Here is a 26043-nt window from a genome sequence, read left to right as displayed (position 1 = left end):
CCAGTTATTTTGGGCAGAATGCTGCCCAGCAGCTGAGAAAGGAAGCATGGCTGGGCACTACCAGAGCTTTCACTTCCCTTTGAAGACAGAAATAATACAGAAATCTGAGTTGTATGATAACCTAAAACATATTTTTAAATCCCTGGCTGCTACTGCTGAGGAGTATAGGTACTCTTGCATTCAAAACAAACCGACAGAAATGTCTTTGATCAGCCTAGATGGAGATTTACAACTTCATGTACTAATGTGCTGTGCAAATGATGTGACAAGCTGGAATTCACAGTTATTCCTACGCTTTTTGCAGGTCCATATCTAAACATAAGACTGACTTTTTTTCACAGGACCAAATCATCTCTCATTGCAGCAAAACTGCAAATTGAACATTTGGCCAAAATAACCTCGTTCTGTATATTTCCCAGCGACATGTGATGGGATACACGCTGAACTGTTTTGATTCCCCACCTTGTGTGTGTGTAAGAGCAACTCTAAAAACCAAAGCAAAATTCCCTGGCTAAAAGCTGTGTATTGTGCAGTTTTCATACTCACCTATCTCTTGTACAGATACTTGGATCAGGGTTCGGAGAAAAACTTTTTGCTTTTCATTTCTCTGTGTTGGTTTTTTATTTTTATGAACATCTTAATGACAGTTACCTTAGCAGGCAGATTTGCTTTCTGTTCAGAGCAAACCCAAGCGTGTCCCCTTTCTATACATTTAGGAAACTTTGTCCTTTAAAGTTTCTTCCCTGAGGAAAACGTCATTTTAGTATGAGGCATGGCTGTCTTGGAGGCTCACTTCCACAGCAGTGCCACTGGCTACTGATGTTCCAGCTGAGGGGTCTTCAACAAAGCAATCTTATTGTAGAGTACATGAATCCATGGCAATGTGGGTGCAGTAACATGTTCTGCCACGTCTTTCTCTTGCAGGCCATGAAGCCGTCCAACCACGCCACCATCCAGAGCATTGTGAGAGCTGTCGGAGTCGTCCCCGGCATTCCCGAGCCTTGCTGTGTTCCTGACAAAATGTCTTCTCTTAGTATCCTGTTCTTTGATGAAAACAAGAACGTGGTTCTGAAGGTGTACCCCAACATGACAGTGGAGTCCTGTGCGTGCAGATAACGCCTTGGGGGCCCTTTGGGCAATGCCAGGTGATGGCTTGCTGTTTGGGGAAGGGGGTGGGCAGGAGTCTCATCATACCTGCTTCGTGTTTGCACTGCCAATGCGTTTCCCTGGGACAAGAAAGAGAAAATGTAAAGAAATCCAAGCAATGAGAATGGGACCAGGATGGATTCCAAATAGCGATTCCAAGGGAAGTGAATACAAACTTCATTTGTCCGTGATTCTAACCGAGACACAAGGCTTGGGAGCGGGACCTGACTGTACCTGTTGGAAGCCAGAGGTGAAAGAAGAATCTGCAGACTTTTGAGACTGCCCAAAGGACATAGTGATCTATTTTTGTACAAGATTTTGGAAGCAGCACAGGCTGGTACTTCTTATCTCTGTTCTAATGGTGACTAATGGCAGGGGGAGGTTAGAAATGTAATAGTCTTCATTTTAAAGCTAAGTTTCTTGCCCTAGGTTTTAGAGTAGTACAGCAAGGCAGCAAAACAAATCTGACATCCTGAAAGCTGCAGATGACCGTGCATCTCCTTGGTACGAGGTTACCCACCTGGTGTGCAAGTTCCTTTTCACTTGTCCTGCTCTGTAATTCAGCTCCTGGGAGCTCAGTGGCACAGGAGCTCAAAGCAGGACTGCTGAGTGTGTCACTCTGATTTCTAGGGAAACTCAGCAGGCCAGGGCTGTGGAAATGCCACGCTCAGCCAAGTGTCCGAGTAACTCATTCACCACGTGTCCTGGAACACACTTGCAAATCATCTGTGGGGTGTCTACCTGCGAGGGCACTGTGGCCAGGTTGTGTGCAGTGGCCTCTTCTCCCAGGTAACAAGTGACAGGACCAGAGGCCATAGCCTCAAGCTGCACCTGGGGAGGGTCGGGCTGGACATTAGGAAGGATTTCTCCATGGAAAGGATGGTCAGGCAGTGGAAGGGGCTGCCCAGGGGGGAGCTGGAGTCACCCTCCACGGAGCTGTTCAGGAAAGGACTGGATGGGGCACTCAGTGCTCTGATTTAGCCAGCAGGGTGGTGATTCAGTTCTTCCATACTCTGGAGGCCCTGAGCACATCAGCAGCAGAGTGTCACTCCCGGGGCAGAACTGGTTCCAAAGATTGGCACCCTCAGCTGAGGAGAGGCTTGTGGGTTTGCAGGATGGGTTCTTAAGTGGCTCCTTTTTCCTTGTAAAACCAGCATTTTTAAATGATTTCTGGGGAAAGGTTTATCTGTGTACAGACTGTCAATTTTAAAAAGTGAAAATCGCCCCCCAAAAAGGAAAAGTTATTTTGTATATGAAAGAAACTTTTACCGATGCTTCTAATTTATTTTATATCCATGGCCCTCCTAATGTATCCTCCTTTATCTCAGCACTCTTCAAACCATGCAGTTTTCTCTGTCAGTGCAGAGATGAACAAAGGACAGGTGCACCCACAGTGTGAAGGGCATGTTTCACTGCTGATGGATAAGCTTGTCTGGTCTGTGTTGTTTTCCTTCAGTAATACAGATGTTGTGCTTGGAATTCTGGAGAGGCATAAAATAAAATTACTTTCAAATAAAAATCCATGTTTTCCTGTGTGGCACTCAGACATTTCCAAGAACATTCAAGGTTGCCTGGCAGAGCCTTTCCAGGGAAACAAAACCTGCAGTTTCTCCCACCTCAGCCCGTGGTGAGGGCCAGCAGAGGGGGGAGCAGCACCTGAGCAGGTGGGGCAGTGCTGGGGCACAGGGAAGATGTGCCTGGGTCTGGAGGCAGAGCTTGCAGGCTTCTCACATTTTAAATGAAGCTGGGAGGAGGTGGTACAAAAGCACTGTGGGGGCTCGGGGAGGTGATACATGACTCAGGGGAGGGAGTTGCTTTCCTGAGCTTCTGAAGGAGCAGTTGTGAGAAGTTTCCCGTTTGGAGCTGGGCTTCAAAAGGAAGGAACCAGAAACTGCTTCTCCTGATAAATCCCTAAGTATGGGAGGCCATAGGAAGCTCACTGCTGTAAGCAGCCAGTAACTTCCACGGATATTTTAACTATTAAAAACAGTGACTTGGATTTCCTCTGGGCACAAATGACTTGGTTCTCCCATGTAGGATTCACTGAGGCTGTGAATTGCAATCCAGAGCATCTGCAGGCTTCTGGTGCTCAGGGCTGTGGCAGAAAACATCCCAGGCTGTCCATCCTGGCTCTAGATGTGCATTTCCACAGTTCCTCAGAGTGGGAAAAGGCCAAGAGGGTGGTGGGAAGGGCTTTCTCCCAGGCATGGGCATCCTCAAGACACCTCAAGTTTGGTTTTTAAATGTTTGTTGTCTTTTGTTTCCCAGCCCAGGGCTAAGCTGGGGAAAAGGTGGAGAGAGTAGCAAGTAGGATTCCCATGTTTAGATCCATCCTTGGATTCCAGGTTCCCCCGGTGGGTCTGTGCTGCCCCAAGGAAGGTGATGTTGGGAGTACATGTTTGTTCACATGTTGAGCTTGGAGGAGACCCTGAGCATGAAATTGCAAGGAAACCAATTTCTGCAAGGAAACTCGTGTAGTGACTGGAGGAGAAGCATCTTGCCCATCATCCCCCCACTGGAATGTGCTGTGGTTGTTTCCCCTCTGGGTCCTTGTTTCCCTCTGTGCCTCTGTATCCCTCTGTCCTTGCCATGTGTTTGGCACTCTGGTTTTTTCTGTGTCCTTCTCCATGCCTCACTCATGTTCCTTTTTATTCTCTGTGGCTCTAGTGCTCCCCGTGCCATTGTTCCTCGTGGGATCCTTGTGTCCTGTTCCCTGTTCCTGTTCTTTTTAATCCCTCTATGTCATACTGCCCATCCCAGGTGTTTTTTTGGTTTTTTTGGAGGGGAGGGTGCTTCCAATTTCATCCTGCACACTGGTCTTCTTTTCCTTCCTATGTCCTCTCTGCTTCTCCTCCCTCTTTCTGCCCCTGGCCTGTGACAGCGAGGCTGGGCAGGAGCTTCAACCCTTCCGGGGGCTGCCCCCCATTTCTTGTGGCAGAGTCCCTTTTGGGGGGGATGGAGGTGTGGGAAGGGCTGGAAGGGAGTGCTGGGCTGCTGTTTGGGGCAGTTGGACCCGCCCTGTGCCTTCTTCGGGGGTCAGGAAAAGGGGCTGAAGACTCGGGGCTCTGATGCCATTTGGGGCACCCCAAGGTCCCCAGGAGAGGGACGCACACTGCGGTGGAGGAGCGGGTGGGTGGCGAATGGGGGGGGGTCACGCTGGGTGCCGTCCCGCAGAGTAACCCAAAACTGCCCCAAAATTCCCTGGGAGGGGTGTGCGTATAACACTAAAACCTGGCAAGTGTTTCGTTTTCACAGCTATTGGTAAAGAATAGGACTTTAGCTCTAAACTCATTTGGAAAGAAACCCCGAGCAGCCCCAGGTGTGAGCTGTGAGGATGAGGAGGAGGGGCGGCTCCTGCCGGGGGGGAGGTTTTAGGGCGAGGGTTTGCCTCCGCTGGCTTTTGCACGGAGCTGCTGGAGGAGAGGAGTTTTTGGGGGGCTCCCGGGGTTGTCTCCTGGAAGGATGGTGGGCGCTTCGGACAGGGTCCGGGTGATCACCTGGATCTCCACCTGGATACGTGGAGCCTTGCTCAGAGGAGGAGCCGAGGGACAAACCTTTGTGCCGAGAAGCAGCAGGTGAGCCGGTGCGCCTTTGCAGCCGGGACTTTCCTTCTTTCCCTTTGAAATTTCGTCATCCTGAGGTTGAATTGGAGGGGGCAGTCCTGTTGTCCCCCCTTTTAAGGGGTTTGGATTGAGGTAAGAAGCCCCCTTTTGCCATGGTTTGAGGCAAGGCGCTTCTTTTCTGCTCTTCTAGGGGACGCAGTTGAAGGGGAGCGCACATTTCTTCTCCCTTGTTGGAGGGGGATAATCGCCGGAGCGTGGTGTCAGAGTCGGGGCTTCAGAGGAAGGGAGCTGCAGCCGTGGCAGCGCTGGCAGGGCGGGGGTCGGGCTGTGCCGCTGCATTCGGGGCGCTTCTTCTGCCCCCGGCCCGGCAGCGAAGGGTGCGGCGCGGAGCCCTGCCGGCAGTGCCGGGGCTGGCCGGGGCGGAAGGGGAGCTGGGCGCGGCTGGGCTGCCGCGGGCCCGCCGGAGCCGCGCCGGTGCGAGCCGTGCGGAGCCGAGCGGAGCTTTGGCCGGGCCGGCGGGCGGGGGAGGCGGCGCGGGCGGGGCCGGTGCCGGCCGGTGCCGCCGCTCCGTCCGCTCCGGGCGCGGGGCTCGGGCGCCGCCGGGGCCCCCCGGGCCCGGTGCCGGCCCCGCCGGGCCGGGGGCAGCGGGCGGGGGTCTGCCGGCGCGGCGCCGCCTCTGCCTGCCGGAGGAGCCGCTTTCCTGCCGGAGCCGCGCTGCGCCCGGGGCCGGGAGCGCGGCTCCGCATCTTCCAGCCTCCCTCGCTGCGGTGGCTTTGAGGTGTTCACTGCATCGTTTCCCTGCATCGTTTCCCTGCATCGTTTCCCTGCATCGTTTCCCTGCATCGTTTCCCTGCATCGTTTCCCTGCATCGTTTCCCTGCATCGTTTCACTGCATCGCTTTCTTTTGTTCGCATTGCTGTAGGACAAGGGCCGTGCTGAACTTCTCTGCTGTTGCGGTTCTTGGGCAGATGCTGATGACAAGTTGTTTTTTGTTTTTTTTTTTATTCACTGTTGTTGGATTTCTTTTTGCTCGGTTCTTATGTTTTTAAAGGATGCGTTTTTAAAGGTTTCCAATGGTTTTTATGGGTCGTGGCATGAAGTAGAGGGTTGGTTTTTAATTCTGCTGTGGTGGCTTTTATTAGCGCGAGTGCGCAGTGCTGGTTTCGCTGGGTTTGAGGGAGTGTCCTGTAGTTAATTAGAGAGATTTTTAAAATATCGATCATTTCATTCTTGTTTATTCTATTACAGGCGTTTTATTCGTTTGGTTTATTTGATTGCCTTGTATGTTTTATTGTTGCGTATAATTAGGGAGCTATTGCTGAAGGTTCCATTTATCTTTCGGCGCCGTGTTTATTTCTAGGTGCTATTTTCGTTTTGATGGTTTGAGGCATTATGGGTTCATTGGCTAAGGAATAATTTTGTTGTTGTTGTTAATTAATATAAGTTGTGGGTTTTGTTTTTTTTTTTTTACTTTGTAATTTGATGCATTAGGGGGTTCTTTTTTATTCGTTTTATTTCTGGGAACATGGGTATTTATAGAGTGGATTTTTTAGGTAGTTATTTGGGTGGTGGTTTTTTTTGTTTGTTTCTTAGTAGTTTAGATTTTTTTTTTTTATATCAGGAATTAGTTTGGTGGGGTTTAAAATTATTTTACAGAGTATTGGGTTCTCGTTATGAGTTAGTGTAGAGATGGAGTTTTGGTTGTTTTTTAGCGACGTTCAGGGTCTGTTGTAGGGTTTGGTGTTTAGTAAGTTAGTTGGGTTTTTTTTTTCTTTTTAGTGGTTTTTGTGATTTGCTGTGTGGGTTTCTCTATTTTTTTTTAACTTTTTATTTTTGAAATGTGATAAGAATTGTTAGTGTAGAGAGTGTAGTGGGGGTTTTTTTGCAGTTGGTTGGCTGATTTATTTGGACGGTATTGGTGGACATTTGATGCTGTTTGTTTCGTCATTTTATTTTTAGGAATTGGATTTAAATGGAAAATCATAACTATTACTAAACAAAACAAATCTATTAATATGAAAATGGGAATAGAAAACTTCAATTTTAAACATAAACAGAATACATAGAAACAAAATTTCACTTTTAAATATAAACAGAATACATGTAAATAAAACATGTAACATAAATAATATATATTATTCTAAGATATTATAATGTTTTATATAGAGTATTTTATATGTTTTTATAAATACAAATAGGGATTATAAATATAAACAGAATCCACATAAAACATCAATATAGAAATTTATAATTAATATATGTAGATATGTAAATATAAAATTTACAAAATCATAGAAATCGATACAATGCATAATACATATTATACTGTATATGTCTTAATATAACACATTATATTTCATATATTATTATATATCTGAATATAGTACATCAATATATTGTAATATAATATATAAGAACTTTTAAGTATCAAAAATATATAGAAATACTTATATATAGTTTAAAATAAAGGGGATTTTTATTTTCTATTTGGTAGTAGGTAGGAGGTTTATTATAAAAATTATAAATATAATAAAATTAGAAATCCCTGTATAGAAATATATCATAAACACATTAAGATCTATATAAAAATTTAAATGTAAGTAAATTATAAGTATTAGCAGTATATGTGAAATATAAATAATAATTTATCTATCTTGTTACATTATTATATATATTATATATATTCACAAATATAATACATCATTATAAACTATAAATGCAAATGTGAATATAATTATGAAAAATATATAAATATTTAAATGTAGTTTTAAAAAAAGGCTTTTTTGGTTTTTATTTGTTTAGAGGCAAGGTTTTTATTTAAAAAATATGAACATACAATTTATTTTGATATAATTCTAAATATAGAAATATATAATCAATATATAAAGATATATATAGAAATATAAAAGATAAATAAATATGAGTAATAAGAAGAGACAGAATATAAATAACACCATATATCAATATACATTTTAAGTGTAAATATGAATATAAATGTGGAAAATAGAAATTAAAAAACATTAAACACAGTTTAAAAGAAAGGGCTTTTTTTAGTTTTATATGGGTAGAGGCAGGGGTTCTATTTTAAACATTATAAGCCATTTCGAAATAGAAATCTAAATATGTAATCAGTAGATTAAGCTGTGTATAAAAATATAAAATATCATAAAATATAGGTAAGAAATTATAAAATTATAATTATGCATCAATATACATTGCATATGAAAACGTGAATATAAAGATGAAAAATATAAAAATACAGAAATACATTGAAATACAGTTTAAAAGAACAGGTGGGCTTTTTTTGGTTGTCCTTGGCTTAGGGGCAGGGTATTTTTTGGTGGCGTTGTTTTCCGTGGGGAATATTTTGGGGGATTTTCCCGGGGGATCGGCCCCGCCCCTTCCCCCCCCCGCTCCGGGCCGGGCGGGCGGCGCTGCTGCCGCCTGGTGGCCACAGCGCGGAACTGCAGCCCGGCCGGCGCCGCGGGTGTCGGAGCTCCGAATGTCCCGCGGGCGTTTTTGGATGTCCCGGGCCCAGGTCAGAAGCATTTGAGACCCTGGCAGGCAGCTGCAAACAGCTGTGATTTTGGATTTGAGCCATGGAATGATTTACCAACCTTGCAGGAAGAACAAGAAGTCACAAAAGTTTAGATATTAGAGTAGAAGTAGTCACAAAGTAGAGGGAAGAATTTTTGAGTGCTGTACAGGGGGGTTTAGTTTGTACATGGGGGTCAGAGGTTTTAAGATGGATTTGGGATTTGGGCCTGCCCTGTCCTCCCTCTTTCTCCTTCCTCACCTCCATGTTCTTGGTGATGTTGGCACTCACAGATTGGTTTAGAATAGAAAAGCACCATTTAATATAGGTAATAGGCATTGGGGAAAAACTGTAAACATTTAACACATAATGTACCATATAAAAGATAGAAAAGCACCATTTAATATAGGTAATAGGCATTGGGAAAAACTGTAAACATTTAACACGTAATGTACCATATAAAAGATAGAAAAGCACCATTTAATATAGGTAATAGGCATTGGGGAAAAACTGTAAACATGTAACACGTAATGTACCATATAAAAGATAGAAAAGCACCATTTAATATAGGTAATAGGCATTGGGGAAAAACTGTAACCATGTAACACGTAATGTACCATATAAAAGATAGAAAATCACCATTTAATATAGGTAATAGGCATTGGGGAAAAACTGTAACCATGTAACACGTAATGTACCATATAAAAGATAGAAAAGCACCATTTAATATAGGTAATAGGCATTGGGAGAAACTGCAAACATGTAACACGTAATGTACCATATAAAAGACAGCAGCAGCCCTGGTGGGAGAGAAGAAGCAGTCGGGGTCAGAGAGGATGTCAGGGTGTGTGTGTGCCTCTGCCTGAGCTCTGAGCAAACCACAGCAGCCCAAGGAGAAAATCTTTTAGATAACTTGCAATAAACAACCATGAGACCGAACAACAGAGACTGCTGAGCCTTTTTTGGAAGCTCGGGCTGGAGGAGAGACTTTACCACCACACGGAGCCACCCCTGACCCAGGGTGGGCTCTGGCAGTGGGGAAGGGCGAGGGGTGGTGTCTGTGGATAGGGGACGGGGTGAAGGAGATTCAGCACTGCAAAGGGACGCGGTGGCAATCCTGATTTTTCTGAAGGTGTATGGAAATGTGCTATGGAATCAGCTCTTTGTGGCCACCCACGTGTCTATGTGTTTTAATCACGTAGCCAGAGGCACTAAAGTTTTTACTCTCTAAGCCAAAACCTGTAGGAGATGACTGCTTGCTTGGTGTCTGTGAGAAGTGGCATTTGTGCTGGAGAGCTGCAGTGGGGAAGAGAAGATGGACTAAATGTGCTCTGGGTTTGGGCATGGGAGGAAACACTTGCACAGAAAGGCAAAGCAGCGGCGATTCCTGAGGAAAAATGAGAGGTGGTTGCTTGAGATCTGTGGGGGCTTTCCTTTGGAATGATCGATCAGAGTGTGGAAGCAGAGAGCATCTTCTGGCTATTTCTGCTCTGGAAACTTCTCTCTGTCTTCACAGGTCCGTGCTGGAGAGTGGGAGAAAGGTCCCTGCTGGTTGCCAGGTGTGAAAAATGCATATTTTATGATTGGCTTATTGCAAATATTACAATGAATATTATATGTGTAATGTTAGAAAGTTATGCTGTATTACTTCTCTTATGCAGTGTGTTAAATGTAGTTTTAGGTTACAACATAATGTTAAAACAGAGACTATGTATGTGGGGGAAGTTTTTTTTTAGGAATGAGATTCTCACTTTGAGGAACACCTAAATCTTCCAAAGGAGAGGAATTTATGGCTTCTTATCAGAAGAAGTGAATTTCTTCAGGCCTTGCTCAGATTCGAAGTCGCCAGGGGATTAAAGGAAACAGTTGACATGCAACAGACAGAGTTTCTTGTTTAGAATAGAATGTATGGATAACCATAAAGGATGTATGAATATGCAACAAGTGTATTGTTTTAAGGGTGATTCCTTACATAACAAGTTATGCTTTTTGTGACTTAGTGTCTGAGAGCATCCAGACGTCCAGATTTTATTGTCTTGTAATTGTCCTAACTCTAAACTTTATTGCTCTAATTGTATGATTATTTTTATAACCATTTTATTATCATTTAACTTTTAAAATTGTAAAAACCAAGTGATTGGTGTTTTTCACACAGGTCCTCAGTGGGCAGAGAGCTCTGACCTTGGCCAGGTGGGCTGGTGAGTCTGAATCAATCCCTGCCTCCAGGAGCTGGCATCCGTGCTTGTGGATTGGGAGCACTCCCCTCTTCCACAGTGCCAGCTTTTTCTCTTACATGTACATAAAGGTAAAGAGATTCCTTCTGTCACACCAGTATTTGCACCTGAGGAAGGTACTGGGGTTTTTCCAGCTTTTCTGCAGTTTTGGTTTTGAGGTAAGAGTCTCATTTTAGGCATCCAGTAATTCTTCAGGAACGTATTAAAAACAGCCGTAAAAATGCACTGAAACCCCATTCTCCCACAGATAGTCAATTAGAAGCATCTTTCTTCTGTTTCATATTGGAATTAAAAATGTTATTTCTGTGGGGGTTTTGTTGTTTTCTTAACACTAACACACGATGAGCTGTGCTGTGTATGCTCTGTGAGCACAAGAAAACAGAATATTCTGCTCCAACTAGCTGCAATTCCTCTTTGGGCTTAGATTAGTAACTTTGAGTTCAACTGAAGTATTTTAGAAACAGCACCTTGTAGAATTCCATTTCCATTGCATGTTTGGGCTGCAGACTGACTGTTCCCAATGGCTGTTAGTGATTAAATTTGATAGGAATGGAAATGGAGAAGTCCAGAAGAAGCCCTGAGCTGGCACTCAGAGGGAACCAGGGTTTTGTGCTCTTAGGAGCAGGTATTCCTTGGGAATGTCTGATGGTGGGGTTTTTTTTTTTGTTTTTTTTTTTTTTGTGGCTTCCAGTACAAAACAGACTGTGAGTGGATTTCTTGGGGAAGGGCTGTGTGACAAACATTGCTATGAGTTTTATGACTAGCAGAGGATTTTCCATGTCATTCTTTCCTTTTTCAACAGTCCTTTGTGTGACGAGGGCTCCCAGGTAAGAATTGAAAAAGAAAGTTCCAAGAAACCCCAAACCACAGAAGCTTGCGTGGCTTCGAGATCTCAAGTACCAAACAAAGGAACAGTTGACTCTGCCTTGGTCCTCTTGAAAATCTGTTCCTTGTTGGTTTTGTCTATGTGTGGAGGGGGAAATAATTGTTTGTGTCTAAACCAGTCCCATCCTTATCCCCTGAAACTGGAGCAGGTTCCTTCCATATGGAGCCTCACGTTTTGCTCCTGCAGTTGGGGGCTTTTCTTTTTGGGGTCTCTATTCCCCAGCCAGCACATTTGTTACCTGAGCAGTGCTTCAGCAGGAGGGAATCTCACGTGCCAGGAGCTCTCAGGTTTGGGAGCATCCACCCTGAGCATTTCAGGTATCAAAACTTTGGAGAAAAAGAGAAAATTGCATTGCTACCTGAATGCTTCTTGTAAGAGCAGCACCTGTAGTATGAAGTGTTGGGGAGTGTCTTTCCTTCTCTGGAGTGCTGAGAATGGGTGGTGTTCATTTTACCTGGAAGTTGATCAGATACCAGCCAAATTGCTCCTTTTTGGTTAGATAATTAGATCTGGGCTGTAAAAGAACAAGTTGCATTTTCTGTTTCAGAGCCGTGTTCTGGAGATTTTACAAAGTGCTGCCCTTGCCACCAGAGCTGACAGAGGATCCCAGCCTCCTCACGTGGCTCCTGCCCAGCTTGGAGAAAAGGTAACCAGAGGAGTACAGGAGAAATGGGAACAATTTTCCTGTCCACAGGAGAAGAATTCTGTGGCTGAGGATAAAAGCAAGAGTGACAGAAATGGAGACAGGGACACCAAGGGCTGCCCTGGCAGAACTTGCTGAACTCTGAGGCCTCCCTTGTGCTTTTGAAAAGAGAATCAAGATGCTTTCAGGTTGTGGTAGGTGGGATGATGGTTTTGTGATTTGGAAATCACTTCCTTGAAAAAGCAAAATGACACCTTGTGCTGGTGTCTTTACCTTTTAAATGTCAAACCCCCTCAGTTCCCATCCTGTCGCAGGACCTGCTGCACAGGAGGTGGCACAGTGATGGATTTGAGCTGTCTGGAACATTATTTCTCCTGCCCTTGCCTCTCCCTCACAAAAAATCTCTTCTGCTAACATCGAGTGCCCTGACAGGTTCAGGCAAGTGCACCAAAAGTGTGCTTGAATATGGTCCCTGTAGGAGATGGGCCAGCTGCTGATGAGGATCTGCCTTTCAAATGTGGTTTTCTTTTTTTTTTTTTCTTTTTTTTTTTAAATTTGTTTTGTTTTTCAGGCTTCTGGAGAACAAGGTGATAAATAATTTCCTTACTCCATACTCTATGGCTAATAAATTTAGAAGACAGAGAGGAAACAAGAAGCAATCCTAGGAGAAGAATTGGGAATTGTTGGGAATTGTTTCCCTTGGTGTTTTCATTAGAACTTGTAACCCACTGTTCTCCCACTGGTTATTTGGAGAAGGAAGAATAATAGTACCAAGAGGATGCTGTCATGGAAAAATGTCTATTTACATCTTCTTAGAGTATAAAAATGCCTGGAAGGTGGCAGACTTCTCTGCTTCTTTTGGTGGGGTCAGAACAAGTGGGACTAAAAAGTCACGATGAGATCAGTTTACCCTGCTTTTTAATGGAAATAAGGCTGATGAGGTCACTCTTAGGCATATTTTGGGTAATTTCCTCCCTAAAACTGACAACAAATTTCAATTAAATTTAACAGACAGTGAGCATCTTGCCTCAGAAGCACAGTTTCTACAAATTTCAAGAAGACAGGCAGCCGAAGAAAAATACCCCATCAACTGCCAGTGGGGGAAGTGCCACAACACAGATGCCACCTCTGTTATGCACCAGATGATCCAAATGGTAGGAAAATGTTATTAAGGAGAAAACAGGGGAAAGGTTTATTCCTGACTTTTGGGTTTTGCTACACCAGCCACATGCCAGAGACTTACATCCAGCTTAGCTAAGCAGTCTGGGGTTTTTCCCCAGTGGAATTTGGGGGTAATTATCTGCCTTAACTTTAAGAGAATCAGAGGAGTTTCTCATAAGTTGCCTGGTCCCAGCAGCACCAAATGTTGCAGTACTAGATTAGAGAGCAAGATTTCCTGTAGGGAAGGTTGTGGATAATCACACCACTTTCTTTAAGGTGTGGTGCTCCAAGTTTGGAGGCAATAAACCCTCGGCTGAGCTGAATGCACAGAAAAACTTTTCCAGAGGTGGTGCAGAGTAACTTTCTGCTCCTTTTTCCTACTGCTGTCCAGGCAAATGAAGGACAAGCATCTCCTACCACAGAATCCAACCTTCACCATCAGAAAGGCAGTTTCTTGCATTGTTAGTGAGAGAGACATGAAGATATTCTGAAAGGCCATCACATTTTCCTGGAATATGTAAATAATTTCACTGTGATAACCTTGGGAAAAACAATTTTAGTCTCTGAATCCACATCTGAACAGTTGCAGCCACCTTCAGTAAACTAAAGAGCAATGAGTAAAGCCCATAACTTTGTTAATGAACTGAAGACACAACCACAGGCAGAGGCTTGACAGGAATCAAGGGAAAGCACTGCCCAAGTGACTCCAAGACTCCTTGGTCTTTGTCAGTCCACCCATCACCCTTGGTTAATCTGCTGGGACCCAGCTTGTCATTTTATCTTAGCAAAACCCGACCACTGCAGTTACATCAGAAAAACCAAAATCATCTGCCACTACAAGTAGCCATAACAGGGCACTGCTGCTCCACTGTGCAGAGCCAGGTGTGGAATGGAACGAGCTATGGCAAGGTCAGGTGAGTGAATGCTGCTTCCTATCCTTTGGGAATAAACTGCAAAGCCCAGCAGAATCAGTTTCCACAGCAGCAAAGCATTTGCACAATCATGGTCACTATTATTTTATTGGTTCAGCAGCACTAAATCAAAGGAGGAAATGTCAAAGAATATGTTTGGAGCTTATTGTTCCTGGCTACTGGAAACACACTCCATTTACTAAAAGTCTGAGTGTTTACCAGTTGCAGTGTCAGCCTGGTCCCAAGATGAAAACACAGTATTTTTATGAAAACCTCTCCTCTTTCAGTGAACTTTGGTGACAGCAGCACACAGGTAACTAGCACCCCACACTACAGATTCACAAGTCATCAAATTTCCCCTTAGCAAATGACTCAAAAAAAAAAAAAATCTGTCCTTGTAAAGAAGAATTAGTGTCAGCAGTCTTATAGCTTCAAATACTGTAAGGTAAAGCCCAGAATTGCACAGCTGGTGCCTGTGCCAGGCACTCTGGGGTCCTGCAGCTCAAGGGCTGCCTTGGGACTGAGAACATCTCCTGGCTGTGAGTGTTCATGGATGGCAGAGATGTAGCAGCAGCCCTGAAAATGCAATCCTCGCTTCTTGCTGGACACTCGTGTTACTTCTCAGGATGTTTTAAACAGAGATGGGTGCCCTGTAACCCAGGGACAGGGTGGGCAAGTGCCAGCTGGATCACAAACCCTTCTCTCCGAGCAGTGTGTGGTTCCTGGCAGCTCCTGAGCACAGCCAGGCTGGAAAACATTCCTGAAGGCATCTGGATGGGAAGGGCTGGGCTCTTAGGGGCCACGCCAGGAGTGGCTGAGGGCACTTGGTTTCTTCAGCCTGGAGGAGATGAACAGCTGGAGCTGGAGGGGTTCAGCTTGGAGACCAGGAAAGGTGCTGGCACTGCCCAGGGCACGGGCACAGCCCCGAGGCTGCCAGAGCTGCAGGAGCCTTTGGAGAGCATTGCCAGGGATGCCCAGGGTGGGGTTGGTGGGGTCTGGGCAGGGCAGGGGTGGCACTGGATGGTCCCTGGGGGTCCCTTCCAGCTCAGGGGGTCTCTGACTTAGGAATGACCTGATAAAAGCCTGGTCAAGGGTCCAGAGTGCTCGTGTCCCCCAGAGCCCCTGGAACTCTGATGTGGGTGCTCTGTGGCCTCAGGCAGAGGGATTCCTCACAGGGACACGGAGCCATTGGGATGGGAGTGGCCCTAGGATGAAGGAAGGCAGGGTTAGATGAAATATCAGAGGAAGCTTTTCCCTGGGAGGGTGGGCAGGCCCTGGCACAGGTGCCCAGAGCAGCTGTGGCTGCCCCTGGATCCCTGGCAGTGTCCCAGGCCAGGCTGGACACTGGGATTGGAGCAGCCTGGGACACTGGAAGGTGTCCCTGCCATGGCAGGGGGTGGAATGGGATGAGCTTTAATGTCACAATTTAGTGATTCTGATAGCCAGCCTGAGGAGCTGTTGCAAATTCAGGCTGAAAGATGAAAGCTCATCATTTACACTGTGTAAAGCAGGAATGAATGCTTAAAAAAATTCTAACGCATGATTATTTTATTTTTTAAGAAAAGGGATGGGGAGAGATGCTTCCTTTTATTTTCTTCAGAATAAATGTTATTTCTTATTTCTTACTTACAGCATGGTAGAAAGCTTATTCTGCTGTGACTGCTCAAGGACACTCCAGGTGCAGCTCAAGGAACTTCGACTACAAGAGAGATTTGTTCTGTTTCAGTATTGGCTCCGTGGACAGGTAAATACAGAATTTTGTGGGTCAGCCTGCCAGCTCCACTTCACTCACCAGGCATCACACTGAGGGTGCTCCTGTCATGTCTCTGGGAAGTCTTGAGGCAGATTTTCCTGCTGCTCCATCCCAGAGTGATTTTCTGTATTGCTGCTGTTGGCATCCGAGTGCTCAGTTGTGAGGAACATCACCTGTGTAGGACAAATCCTAGAAAAAAAAACCCAAAACAGCCAGGTCTGCCTTTTGTATGAGAAATTGCATTCCAGCCAAACAAATCTCACCAGGCCCAGGGCACGGGAAGGTTTCTTCTGTTTGGATCAGAGGAGTGCCCAAACCAAGCCCCAAATAGGCTGTCAGGCAGCGTGGCCAGAGGGGCTCAGGCAGAACTTGGGGGGCTCCAACCTGTCCTTGCTCAGGTGGGGTTATGGTTTGACACTGGCACAACGTCAGTGCTTTTATGAAAATGGACTTTTTTTTAACTGAATGCTGTGAGCTGTGATTAGGAACAGAGCAGTGCAGGCTTGAGCTTAAAAACAAAGGAGAAAACTTTATTATTCTACAACTGGAACAACAGGAATACACAGAATTTAGGATGAAACCCTTTTAAACATTCCTCTTCCTTCCACTCATTTTCTACTAAAACACAGTGAGGCACAACTTGGATTCTTGATCAAGTTACTATTCTTTAGATAATTGATTTTTAGTTTATCAAGGGAGAGAGGAGTTTCTCTTGTGTTATAGATCTCTAGGAAACACAATTGTAACTTTTTGTGTTTCTATGTCACACATGGTACTGTCTGGAGAAAATTTGCTATTGTGACACTTCCCCTTCCAAGTCACAGTGCTCTCACCACTGTGCATGGACTGAAACTGCTTATAGGGTTTCTTTTTCAGGATGTTTTGCTAAGGACTAAAAGAATAACAGTTCTTTAGTTTTGGGATAACAGTCCCCCCCATTTTTTCCTCCCCTTGGGCTGAGGGTCTCAAGAACTGAGATTTTTTTTTTTTTAAGCTAGAGGGTACTACTATACCCTCTTTAACTTTTTTTCTTTCTTTATTTTACTCTTGTACTTTTTTTAGCTTAAGTCATTGTATCCTCTTAAAAATGCAGTCTGTGTGTTGTAGGAGAAAATTGGTTTAGTCTGTAGCTATACAAGAAAAGTCTAGCTAAAGCTACTCTATTATTTCTTTCTACTTAGGGTTTTTCCCTCATTTTCTTCTGACATTTCAGGTCTTGGGCTGTCTCTCTTTTAGATTAAGCAGGAGGAAGGTTTTGTAAAGTTTTCTTTTTTCAGGATAGGGTTAAAAGCCTTAAGCTCCCAGCACGGTTGAGATCTTACAGCAGGCTGCTGAACTTTTATGGCTGAGCACTTGCTTTTCTCTTATTTTTGTTTTCTCTGCAGTGTGCTGCTGGCACATGATATTAAATTTTTAGGTGGAACGGGCTCTTTTTTCCTCTCTCCCTCTCTCTCTGCAGGGTTTGCTTGGGATATTTTAAGTGTTTTTTTTATCTTTCTGTCTTGTGGTGGGGCTGGTTTGGTTTTATTCCCTTCACCCCTCTTTCTTTTCCTGGGGCTCTGCTCTACTCCAGTTACAGGTGGTGTGGCTTCCCCTCTGTAGGTGTGAACAAAGGGGGTTAAAAGCAAAGAACCCCCAAGAGAACTCTCTCTTCTGTTCCAGCTAATGCTTTTAGTGGCCACTTTAAGTGTTAATATCGAAACTTGATAGCTGATTAGTTTGACTCCAACTCTTTGAGAAAACTCACTTCTATGTCACACTATAATAGGTGGGCAAAGGCAAATCTGACAGCTGAGTTATGTGCTTGACACTCTCACTCAGCCCTCTTAAAATCTGTCTAGAAAAATGAAAGTGTGCTTGGGTTTAGTCAGTTTATAGCACTGAAAAGTGGTTTTAAGGTATTCTTCAATAACTACATCGTGAATCAAGGCTTTATGCCAGAGTTCTTTTATGCAAGCATTGTCCTGATGGACAGTGTTCACCTGAACTATTTTAATGCTTCTGTTTTTTTCTGAAGTTCACATTTATTTTGCTGGATTGCTGTGGATGTTCACCCTCACACCTTTGTGTTTTTTTCTTAATTCTACAGCTATGATACCTTCTTTTTTGGCAGTAAAATGGCCTGGCAGTGAAATTCTCTACAGCACTAACCTGGCTGCAGAATGGCACTTTTCTTGGAGAGTAATGCTGCTTCTCCCAGCCAGTGCTGCACTGTTCCTGATGTCTGTGCAATTTTTCACTGCATCCTGCAGCCCCAGAGTCCAAGGCTGCCTCTCAGGGTTCTGGAGGAGTGCTGTGTCTGGATTTTTGGCTTCAGAGTGAGAAATGGACCCAATGCTTTTGCTGTAGCTTTGTATTGAAATCTGACATCATAAATCAAGCTGATTGATGTTTTGCTCTACTAAAATCTTGTGGCTGCAGGTAGGAAGAGCTGGGAGCACATAGTGTAAGGAAGTTGACAGTGGAGACTGAAGGTTGTCCAGCTAAAGCTGAGTGTGTGGCTCTGACACCGAGGATGGAAAACTGTCCACTGTGTGGGTGTTAGAGCTGGGTGAGCTTTTAAAGCATGAGAGCAGCAGGGAAAGAATCAAATGAAAAGAATCGGTGATGTGAGATGAGATTTGATCCCTTTCTGACATCCACACGTGCTCTTTGTGTTGTCAAATCCTGTGTGTAAGCCAGAAGCTCTCCCTGTGGGTCTCAGATTCAGTCAAAGAAAGAAACTGAGAGTTTCTAGCCAGGCAAAAAGCCTGGGAAGGAGCTGGGAAAGAATGTAAATAATTCTTTATCTCTCTTGTTGTTCACATTGTTTATAGTTAAGTTCTATCACTGTGTGTCAAGCACTCTGCACCAATGGTTGGGTTGTTTTCACTTCAGAATCGATGGAGTTGGTCCTTGCAGAGCTCTGTATAAAAGAGCAGTGTATTTTGAATAAATCAGAGTTCTACTCTCACAGCCTTCTGAGTCAGAGTCTTCTCATTCCTGTCCTGCCTCAATAGTGACATCTCCCTGATTATTTTGCAGGTGGATGTGATATTAAAAGCCTGGAGGCAGGGCTGAGCACCATCGAGTCGTTGTGGCTGCTCTGCACAGGGAGCGTGGCAGGAAACACTCGCTGAGCTGCAGGAGAAGGGCTAACATGAGCCTTGGCCCTGCCATCCTCTGGGATCTCCGGGGACACTGCAAGCACTGGCAAAGAGCCGAGAGCCATGGGAGCAGCGCTGAGCGAGGCTGTGTCCCAGCCAAGGAGTTCCTCCTGTGTCCCTTAAGAGGATACCCCAGGGCTGGTTTTCTAATAAAGACTTCTGATCAGACCATCTGTAGACTTCTGGTTTAATGTAAATATTTATTTAAATTTTTGTCTCTGACAGCAAAGCATTTATCTCCTGACTTCCCTTCTATTCAGTGCTGAACTGGGTGTGCATTTTTCCTAAGCTAAGGAAAACCCTCCCTGTGATTCTGTAATTTCCAAAGGAGCAGCATTGAGTCACTTATGTTTTTCTTGTGTCCATAGCTTTAGCTTGACTCGTGCTCAAGGACAGGAATGACTCAAGAACTGTATGTGGTGAATTGTTAGTTTGGCAGGGTTTTTCTGCAAGTTCAGGGCTAAAATGTGATATAAGAAAAGGCATTTTTTTCAGCATTAGAATTTTGCAGCATTGCAGCTTTTCAAGCTTTCTAAGTAAGTCACCTCATTCCATTTTAAACTCTCTTGAAATATGCTTGATATGTTTTTTTGTTCCCCACTGTTATATTAGGTTTTGTTTTGGTTTTATTTTGTTTTCTTTTTTGCCCGGCTTAGGAAACTTTAACAGCTCTCACTTTTTTCTTCTCCAGTTGAGTGTAGCGCTATCTTCTTAATTCAAAAACCATTTGCTGTATGGAAAAAGCACCTTGCCTTTGTGAAGGGCCAGGTGGGAACTGTTTTAATGGCCAGTGGCACAGCCCCGTAGCACACAATTCCCAGGAAGTGGGGAGCCCTCTGCCAGGCAGAGCCACCTGGCCAGGTTCCTGCGGGTGCTGCTGCTGTACCCGGCTGATGAGGTGAGAAGCAGCTTGGCTTTATTGCCAAAATAAAACTCACCCGTTTTCCTATGAATCCCAGCAAAGTGGTCCCAAAGGCTCTGTCACTCAGTCTCTGCTTCCATTGGTGTGGAGAGGCTGGATCCCAGTTATCACCCCAGCAGTGCCCCTGCCTCCCTTTTCCCCACTTTTCTGTTCCAGTCGTGCGAAATATTCAGGCTTTGTTTTCTTCCCCCTGCGGTTCACTGCAGATCCCAGAAAACCCACAGGAGGGAAGATCATTCCTTGTGCTTCCACCTCCAGGTGAGAGAGGAGATGGGCACATCCTAGGAGCCTGATTTTGGAATGTTTTCTGGAATTGGCCCAGTGGCTTTTACTTCTGGGCTTCCTGGAGTCTGTCCGTGGCAGGTCCAGCCCGTGCTTCAACTGAGAGCCCTCAGTCCGCAGGGAAATGAACCTTTGGGGAAGTTCTTACAGCTCTGCTTAGTGCTTTATGAATGGTGATGATTTTCTGGAAGTAGGCTGTCCATTCTGACCCTTTTCCTTCCCTCTCCCTGCAGACTGTACCTGCTGAGAGGCTGAGGTGAGACCAGGATCTGTAAAATCCCTGACTCTCCGTGTTTTCCCGAGGCTGAAGCCGTGTTTGCTGTCAGTGACGAGAGGGTGGAAGATGCTAAAGACTGAAAACTTTGCATTTTTTCCCCTGAACCCCAAGACTCTCTCTGCAGCTGTGCCCTGTCTATCTCTTGAAAGAGTTTCTGGGTTTACAAAGGTTTTTACATTCTGCAATATTTATCTAGAACTCAATTAAAAAGAATCATACTGTATCAATGTGGTGTTAATTACTTTGTTTGAGTTGGTTAATTAAAGCAAATTATTGATAAGGGGTTTGAGCATCCCTTAGTTGGAGCTGGCAGTTGTTATTTAATTTCTCTTCATTCCTTTAATTTCTTTCAATTATTTCTTAAGCAATTACTGTGATTAGGATATACAGTAAGGACAAGAGCATTTCTGCCCTGCTGGATTGGGAAATCCGAGCCCAATTCCTTGGAGAGATTGAGGGGATGGGGATCTGTACCTCAAGCTGGGTTTTGACAGTGGGAATTTGGTGAGGAAGGAAGAGGAGAGATCCCACGGAAAGTGGCTGAGGCCAGTTCCGCTGGCTTTGGGTGCTCCTACCCCCGAGAAAATCATCCTGGCTGAAGGGAGCTGGAAGAAGCCAGGGGGCTGCGCCGGGGGCTGTGCAGGGACCCCAAACCCTGGTCAGGGGCGCTGGGCAGTGCCAGCTGCAGAGGAACGCTGCAGAGGGGCTGCGCTGGAGCCCCTCAGCTTCCATGCAGAGATGCTGGCACTGCGGGGCTTTCGGGACACTGCCGAGAGGCTCCGCTGCCAGAGCCGGGGAGTTCTCCCGTTCTTTTCTGTCGTGCTGGGCACTTGGCAAGTCCTTAGAGCCCCGCAGGCTGCCAGTGCCAGCGGAGCAGCTGGAATCACAGACGGGCACACAGAAACCGGGCTGGGAGAGCAAATGAGTCGTTCCATGTTGTTTTTCACAACGCGTTTTGGATTTATACCAGAATCTCTTCTCTCCCCTCAGACCCCGTACCCCTGACTTTTGAGTTTTCTCACAGAAATGTCTCGGCCTGCACCGGGAAAAAGAAAATTCCCTGGCACGGCGGGGAGCGGCGGGGTTTGGGGGTGCTGGGGCGGCACGGGGGTCCCCGCGCCCCGGCCGGTCTCGGTCAGCCCCGGGAAATCGCCGCCGCCGCCGGCTCGGCCCCGGCGCCGCCCCGGTGCTCCGGCCCGAGAGAGACCCCGACCCGCCCGCCGGGGCAGAGGCGGCACCGCCGGGAGCCGAAGCGGCAGCCCCGGGCCCATCCCGGCGGGCCGGGAGCGATGGCCCCGCCTCCATCCCGGGCGGGCCGGAGCCTCAGGGGCGGGGCCGGCGCTGGCTCAGGTGCGCGGGACCGCGGGGCACCTGCGTGGGGTGGGGCCGAGCTTATTTAAGTGCCGGGAATCGCTGCAGCCGCCATTTGCTCACTCGGAGCGCAGTGAGGGTGGTGGGTTCTGTGCGGGCTCCGCAGCTTCGCCCTTCTCTCCTTCTCCCCCTTTACTCTTCCTTCCTCCTGCTCCCATTCCCCTTCTTTGTCTTCCTCCTTTTCCTTCTCGTGCGGGCTCCGCAGCTTCGCCCTTCTCTCCTTCCCCCCCTTTACTCTTCCTTCCTCCTGCTCCCATTCCCCTTCTTTCCCTGCCTTTCCCCCGTTTTCCTCTCCTCCCCAAAGCCGACTGCTTTCGCCCCCCTTTTGTGCCCCCTTCTACTCTTCCTTCCTTCTGCTCCTATTCCCCTTCTTTGTCTTCCTCCTTTTCCTTCTCGTGCGGGCTCCGCAGCTTCGCCCGTCTCTCCTTCCCCCCCTTTACTCTTCCTTCCTCCTGCTCCCATTCCCCTTCTTTCCCTGCCTTTCCCCCGTTTTCCTGTCCTCCCCAAAGCCGACTGCTTTCGCCCCCCTTTTGTGCCCCCTTCTACTCTTCCTTCCTTCTGCTCCTATTCCCCTTCTTTGTCTTCCTCCTTTTCCTTCTCGTGCGGGCTCCGCAGCTTCGCCCTTCTCTCCTTCTCCCCCTTTACTCTTCCTTCCTCCTGCTCCCATTCCCCTTCTTTCCCTGCCTTTCCCCCGTTTTCCTGTCCTCCCCAAAGCCGACTGCTTTCGCTCCCCTTTTGTGCCCCCTTCTACTCTTCCTTCCTTCTGCTCCTATTCCCCTTCTTTGTCTTCCTCCTTTTCCTTCTCGTCCCATTTCGGCCTCCCCCCCCGTCCCACCATCTACCCTTCCTTCCTTTTCTCCATATTTCTGTTTTTTCTCCCCTAAACCCACTCTCCCTCCTCCCCCAAACGCGACCCCCCCCACTCGTCCCTCACCTGTCCCTGCCCCGCTGCTCCGTTCCATTCCCCCTCTCTCCCTCCTCTGTCCCGTCCCTCTTTCCCCCTGCCGGCCTTTCCCTTCCCCGCCCGCTTTCCTCGCAGCCCGACCTCCCTCCCCACCTTCCCGCATGCTCCGCTCTGCTCCCCTGTTCTCGTTCCCCATTCCCCTTTTCCTTCTTTCCTCGCAGCCGCGGGGCTCGGGGCGCCGCAGAATAAAGCCCAGAGGGCCGGAGCCGGCGCCCCCCGCCCTCGCTGGGGTCCCCACACGGGGCCGGAGCTGCTCTGCGGGTCCCCCCATTGCAGTCTAATACACGGCCCGACACTGCCGGGGTGCGGCTTTCCCGACATCACACTGGGGGTCGGGAGGGGGTCCTGGGGGGAGGAGGGTGGGGGGTTAGGAAGGGCCCCCTCATTAGGAGGGGGTCCCGGGAGGGTGGGGGGGGATAGGAAGGGCCCCCTCCGGAGGAGGGGGTCCCGGGGAGGGGGGCGGGGTGGAGGGGGGGCCTTCCCCCCTCCAGACCCGCCCACTCCCCGGGACCCCCTCCTCCGGACCGGGACCCGGGGGGGGGCGGGAGGGGGTGGGGGGGGCGGGAGGGAGGGGGGGGGCGGGAGGGAGGGGGGGGGGCGGGGGGGGCGGGAGGGGGGGGGGAGGGAGGGGGGGGGGGGCCAGAAGGGGGTCACGTCACTCTGCGCCGTGAACAAACATAAAAAAGAAACACACGACCAGCCGCCCCTTTCGGGACCCCCCCCCCCCTCCCGCCCCCCCCCCCCACCCGCCCCCCCCCCCGCCCCCCCCCTCCCCACCCGCCCCCTCCCTCCCCTCCCGCCCCCGCCCCCCCCCCTCCCTGCCCCCGGGCCCCGGTCCGGAGGAGGGGGTCCCGGGGAGGGGCTGGGGCTGGAGGGGGGAAGGCCCCCCCTCCACCCCGCCCCCCTCCCCCGGACCCCCTCCTCCGGAGGGGGCCCACCCTGGCCCCCCCCCCCGGGACCCCCTCCTCCGGAGGGGGCCCTTCCTATCCCCCCCCACCCTCCCGGGACCCCCTCCTAATGAGGGGGCCCTTCCTAACCCCCCACCCTCCTCCCCCCAGGACCCCCTCCCGACCCCCAGCCCGACCCCCAGTGTGATGTCGGGAAAGCCGCACCCCGGCAGTGTCGGGCCGTGTATTGGACTGCAATGGGGGGACCCGCAGAGCGGCTCCGGCCCCGTGTGGGGACCCCAGCGAGGGCGGGGGGCGCCGGCTCCGGCCCTCTGGGCTTTATTCTGCGGCGCCCCGAGCCCCGCGGCTGCGAGGAAAGAAGGAAAAGGGGAATGGGGAACGAGAACAGGGGAGCAGAGCGGCAGTCGAGGGGAAGGGGACGAGGACAGGGGGCCGGTGGGGAGAGGTCGGGGTGTGCAGGGCAGGCGGGGAGGGGCCTGGGGGTAAGGCAGGGTGAAGGGAAAGAAAGATTGAAGGCAGCTTTGGGGAAGGAGGCGGAATGTGTGGAGGAGGAAAGGTATCACGGAAAGGCGGCAGGAGGAACCGGGAGCGCGTGGGGGGGAGCAGGGGGAGAGGGCACGGGGGAGCCCGGCTGGGGAGGGAAGGAACTGGGAAAGGATGGAGGGACAGAATAGTGAAGGGGCGAGTAAGGGAATAGAGAGGGAGGACAAGGAAAGGGGTGTAGGGGGGCCCGCCGGGGAGGGAGGGAGGGGAGGGCTAGGGGGGAGAGGGAGGGGGGGGGGTTTGGGGGGGGGGAGGGAGTAGGGGGTGGGGGAGGGGAGGAAGGGAGGGTAGATAGGAGAGGTATGGAGAAAAAGAAATACAAAAGAAAAGAAACGCGCAAGAAAAGCAAAAGAAACAGAGATATAGAGCCCGACCGGCCGCAACCTCCCGCTCCGAGCGCCCAGCACCAAATGGCTCCGCCGCGCTCGCCCCGCGGTTTAAATACCCGCGGCCCCGCCCCGCGCAGGCGCGCTGGGGCCCCGCGCACCTGTGCGCGCACCTGTGCTGGCCCCGCCCCCGGCCCCGCCCCCCGCCCGTAAATGGCGGCGGCTCCGCGCCCGCCCCGTGTTCTGTGTGGATGCTCGGACGGACTGCGGCGGGACCGGCGCTCGGAGCTCCGTGCGGAGATCGGATCGGGGCAGCTCCCGGCCTGCGCGGCGTCCGAGGCGCTCAGCTGAGATCGGGATCGGGATTCGGGTTCTGGTCCCGCCGGTGTCTGCTGGGGGAGCCGGGCGGAGCCGCTCCTTCCTCGGCGGGCAGGGAGGGGGTGCCGGGGCCGGGGGGTCGAGGCGGGATCGGGGCTGGGATCGGGACCGGCGGCGCCGCGGGCGGGAGGAGCCGCTCCGGGACGGGCGCCGCCGCTCCAGCTGCGGCCGGCCCGGGGCTCGGGTCCCGCCGGGGCTCGGGTCCCGTTCTCGCTGTGGCCGCGGGGAGCCGGGGCTGCGTCGGGGCCGGGGCCCCATCGGCACCGCCGCTCCCGCAGCGCCGCCTCCGGCCCCGCGGGCGGACACGGAGCCGCCCCGCAGCCCCCGCGGGATGCCGAGCCCCCCCGCCCCGGTAGCCCCGTGGCCACCGCGCTCCCCTGCGAGCAGCAGCGCCCGCCTCCCCCGCCCCGTGTCCGCATCCCCGGGGGAGCCCCGCCGGACGAGCGGGGCTGCGGCGCCGCGGCCGGGAGCGGCCGCTCCGCCGGGGCCGCTGCTCCCGCTCCGGCTGTGCCCGGTGCGGGGCTGGAGGCGCCGGAGCCCCCGAAGGGCAGAGAGCACCTCCTGTCCTTGGCTCTGCGGGGCGGGAGCTGCCGTGCCCTGCCCGTGGCTCGCAGCGTGCCGAGCGCACGTCCCGGCACGGGCACCGGCGCACGGGACAGCGCTGGCACGGACACGGCTGAAGGGCTGCCCGCGGCTCCTCGGCCAGGGGCTGCTCCCCACAGGCACGCAGGGATGCTTCAGCCCGGACAGAGGACAGCGACAGCCGACAGGGACCCCAGGGAACGGCTGGCATTACCTGGGAATGGAGACACGGGCCGTTTGCAGAGGGGCTCTGACGGCAATCCCTGTTTCTGACCTCCCACACAGCTGCCAGGTATGTTCCAGCCACCCCAAATCTCCTCCCTCTTTTCCAGCCGGAGCCTATCATTCACCAGCAGCATTTCAGCCAAGGCAATCTTCCTTCACAGGTACTAAATGCCAAGCAAGAGCCTCGGAGATGCCTTGAAATCAGAGATTGGAGTGCGATGATGTTGGGAGATTTCCAGGGAGCCAGCTGGAGGTGCAGAAGGGATGGAAAACTCTCACAGGTGGGT

The 26043-nt window shown here is 49.5% G+C and overlaps 2 protein-coding genes across 21 annotated transcripts in view; both read left to right on the top strand.

Annotated features, from left to right (window-relative positions):
• The window catches only part of BMP3 (bone morphogenetic protein 3), an 81226-nt gene extending 78540 nt beyond the window's left edge, over positions 1 to 2686 (top strand). For all 5 annotated transcript variants that reach the window (XM_085578430.1, XM_085578429.1, XM_085578431.1 and 2 more), the window contains one exon: positions 925 to 2686. In XM_085578430.1, the coding sequence (XP_085434556.1) occupies positions 925 to 1116 (192 nt within the window). In that variant the 3' untranslated portion in view covers positions 1117 to 2686. The remainder of the gene's footprint in view (positions 1 to 924) is intronic.
• A 154-nt stretch (positions 2687 to 2840) lies between these two features.
• Positions 2841 to 20682, top strand: LOC110470153 (uncharacterized). 16 transcript variants are annotated; one of them, XM_085578436.1, is made up of 9 exons: positions 2841 to 4721; positions 9761 to 9803; positions 10400 to 10636; positions 11912 to 12010; positions 12579 to 12594; positions 13019 to 13161; positions 15712 to 15823; positions 18857 to 19170; positions 20416 to 20682. In XM_085578436.1, exons 1-7 carry the CDS (start codon positions 4609 to 4611, stop codon positions 15736 to 15738), a joined length of 678 nt encoding a protein of 225 aa, XP_085434562.1. In that variant the 5' UTR covers positions 2841 to 4608; the 3' UTR covers positions 15739 to 15823; positions 18857 to 19170; positions 20416 to 20682. The 16 variants fall into 16 exon arrangements, 4 of the variants coding, with proteins under 4 accessions (XP_085434562.1, XP_085434563.1, XP_085434559.1 ...); XR_014954961.1 differs by lacking the exon at positions 12579 to 12594 and having other exon boundaries at positions 4710 to 4841; positions 10400 to 10442; positions 10577 to 10636; XR_014954962.1 differs by lacking the exons at positions 2841 to 4721; positions 12579 to 12594 and adding an exon at positions 5138 to 5183 and having other exon boundaries at positions 10400 to 10442; positions 10577 to 10636.
• The last annotated feature ends 5361 nt before the right edge of the window (positions 20683 to 26043 follow it).

This window comes from Lonchura striata, chromosome 4, assembly GCF_050655825.1.
Source record: "Lonchura striata isolate lonStrDom1 chromosome 4, ASM5065582v1, whole genome shotgun sequence".
NCBI lineage: Eukaryota > Metazoa > Chordata > Aves > Passeriformes > Estrildidae > Lonchura > Lonchura striata.
This window is presented reverse-complemented; position numbering and strand designations above follow the sequence as displayed.

Coding starts and splice junctions, on each gene's coding strand:
- LOC110470153 (XM_085578434.1), top strand. CDS start 9,642: ATGAGAGGTGGTTGCTTGAGATCTGTGGGGGCTTTCCTTTGGAATGAT. Junction 9,804..10,399: donor AGGTCCCTGCTGGTTGCCAG/GTGTGAAAAATG, acceptor TTTTTCACACAG/GTCCTCAGTGGGCAGAGAGC. Junction 13,162..15,711: donor TGCACCAGATGATCCAAATG/GTAGGAAAATGT, acceptor TCTTACTTACAG/CATGGTAGAAAGCTTATTCT.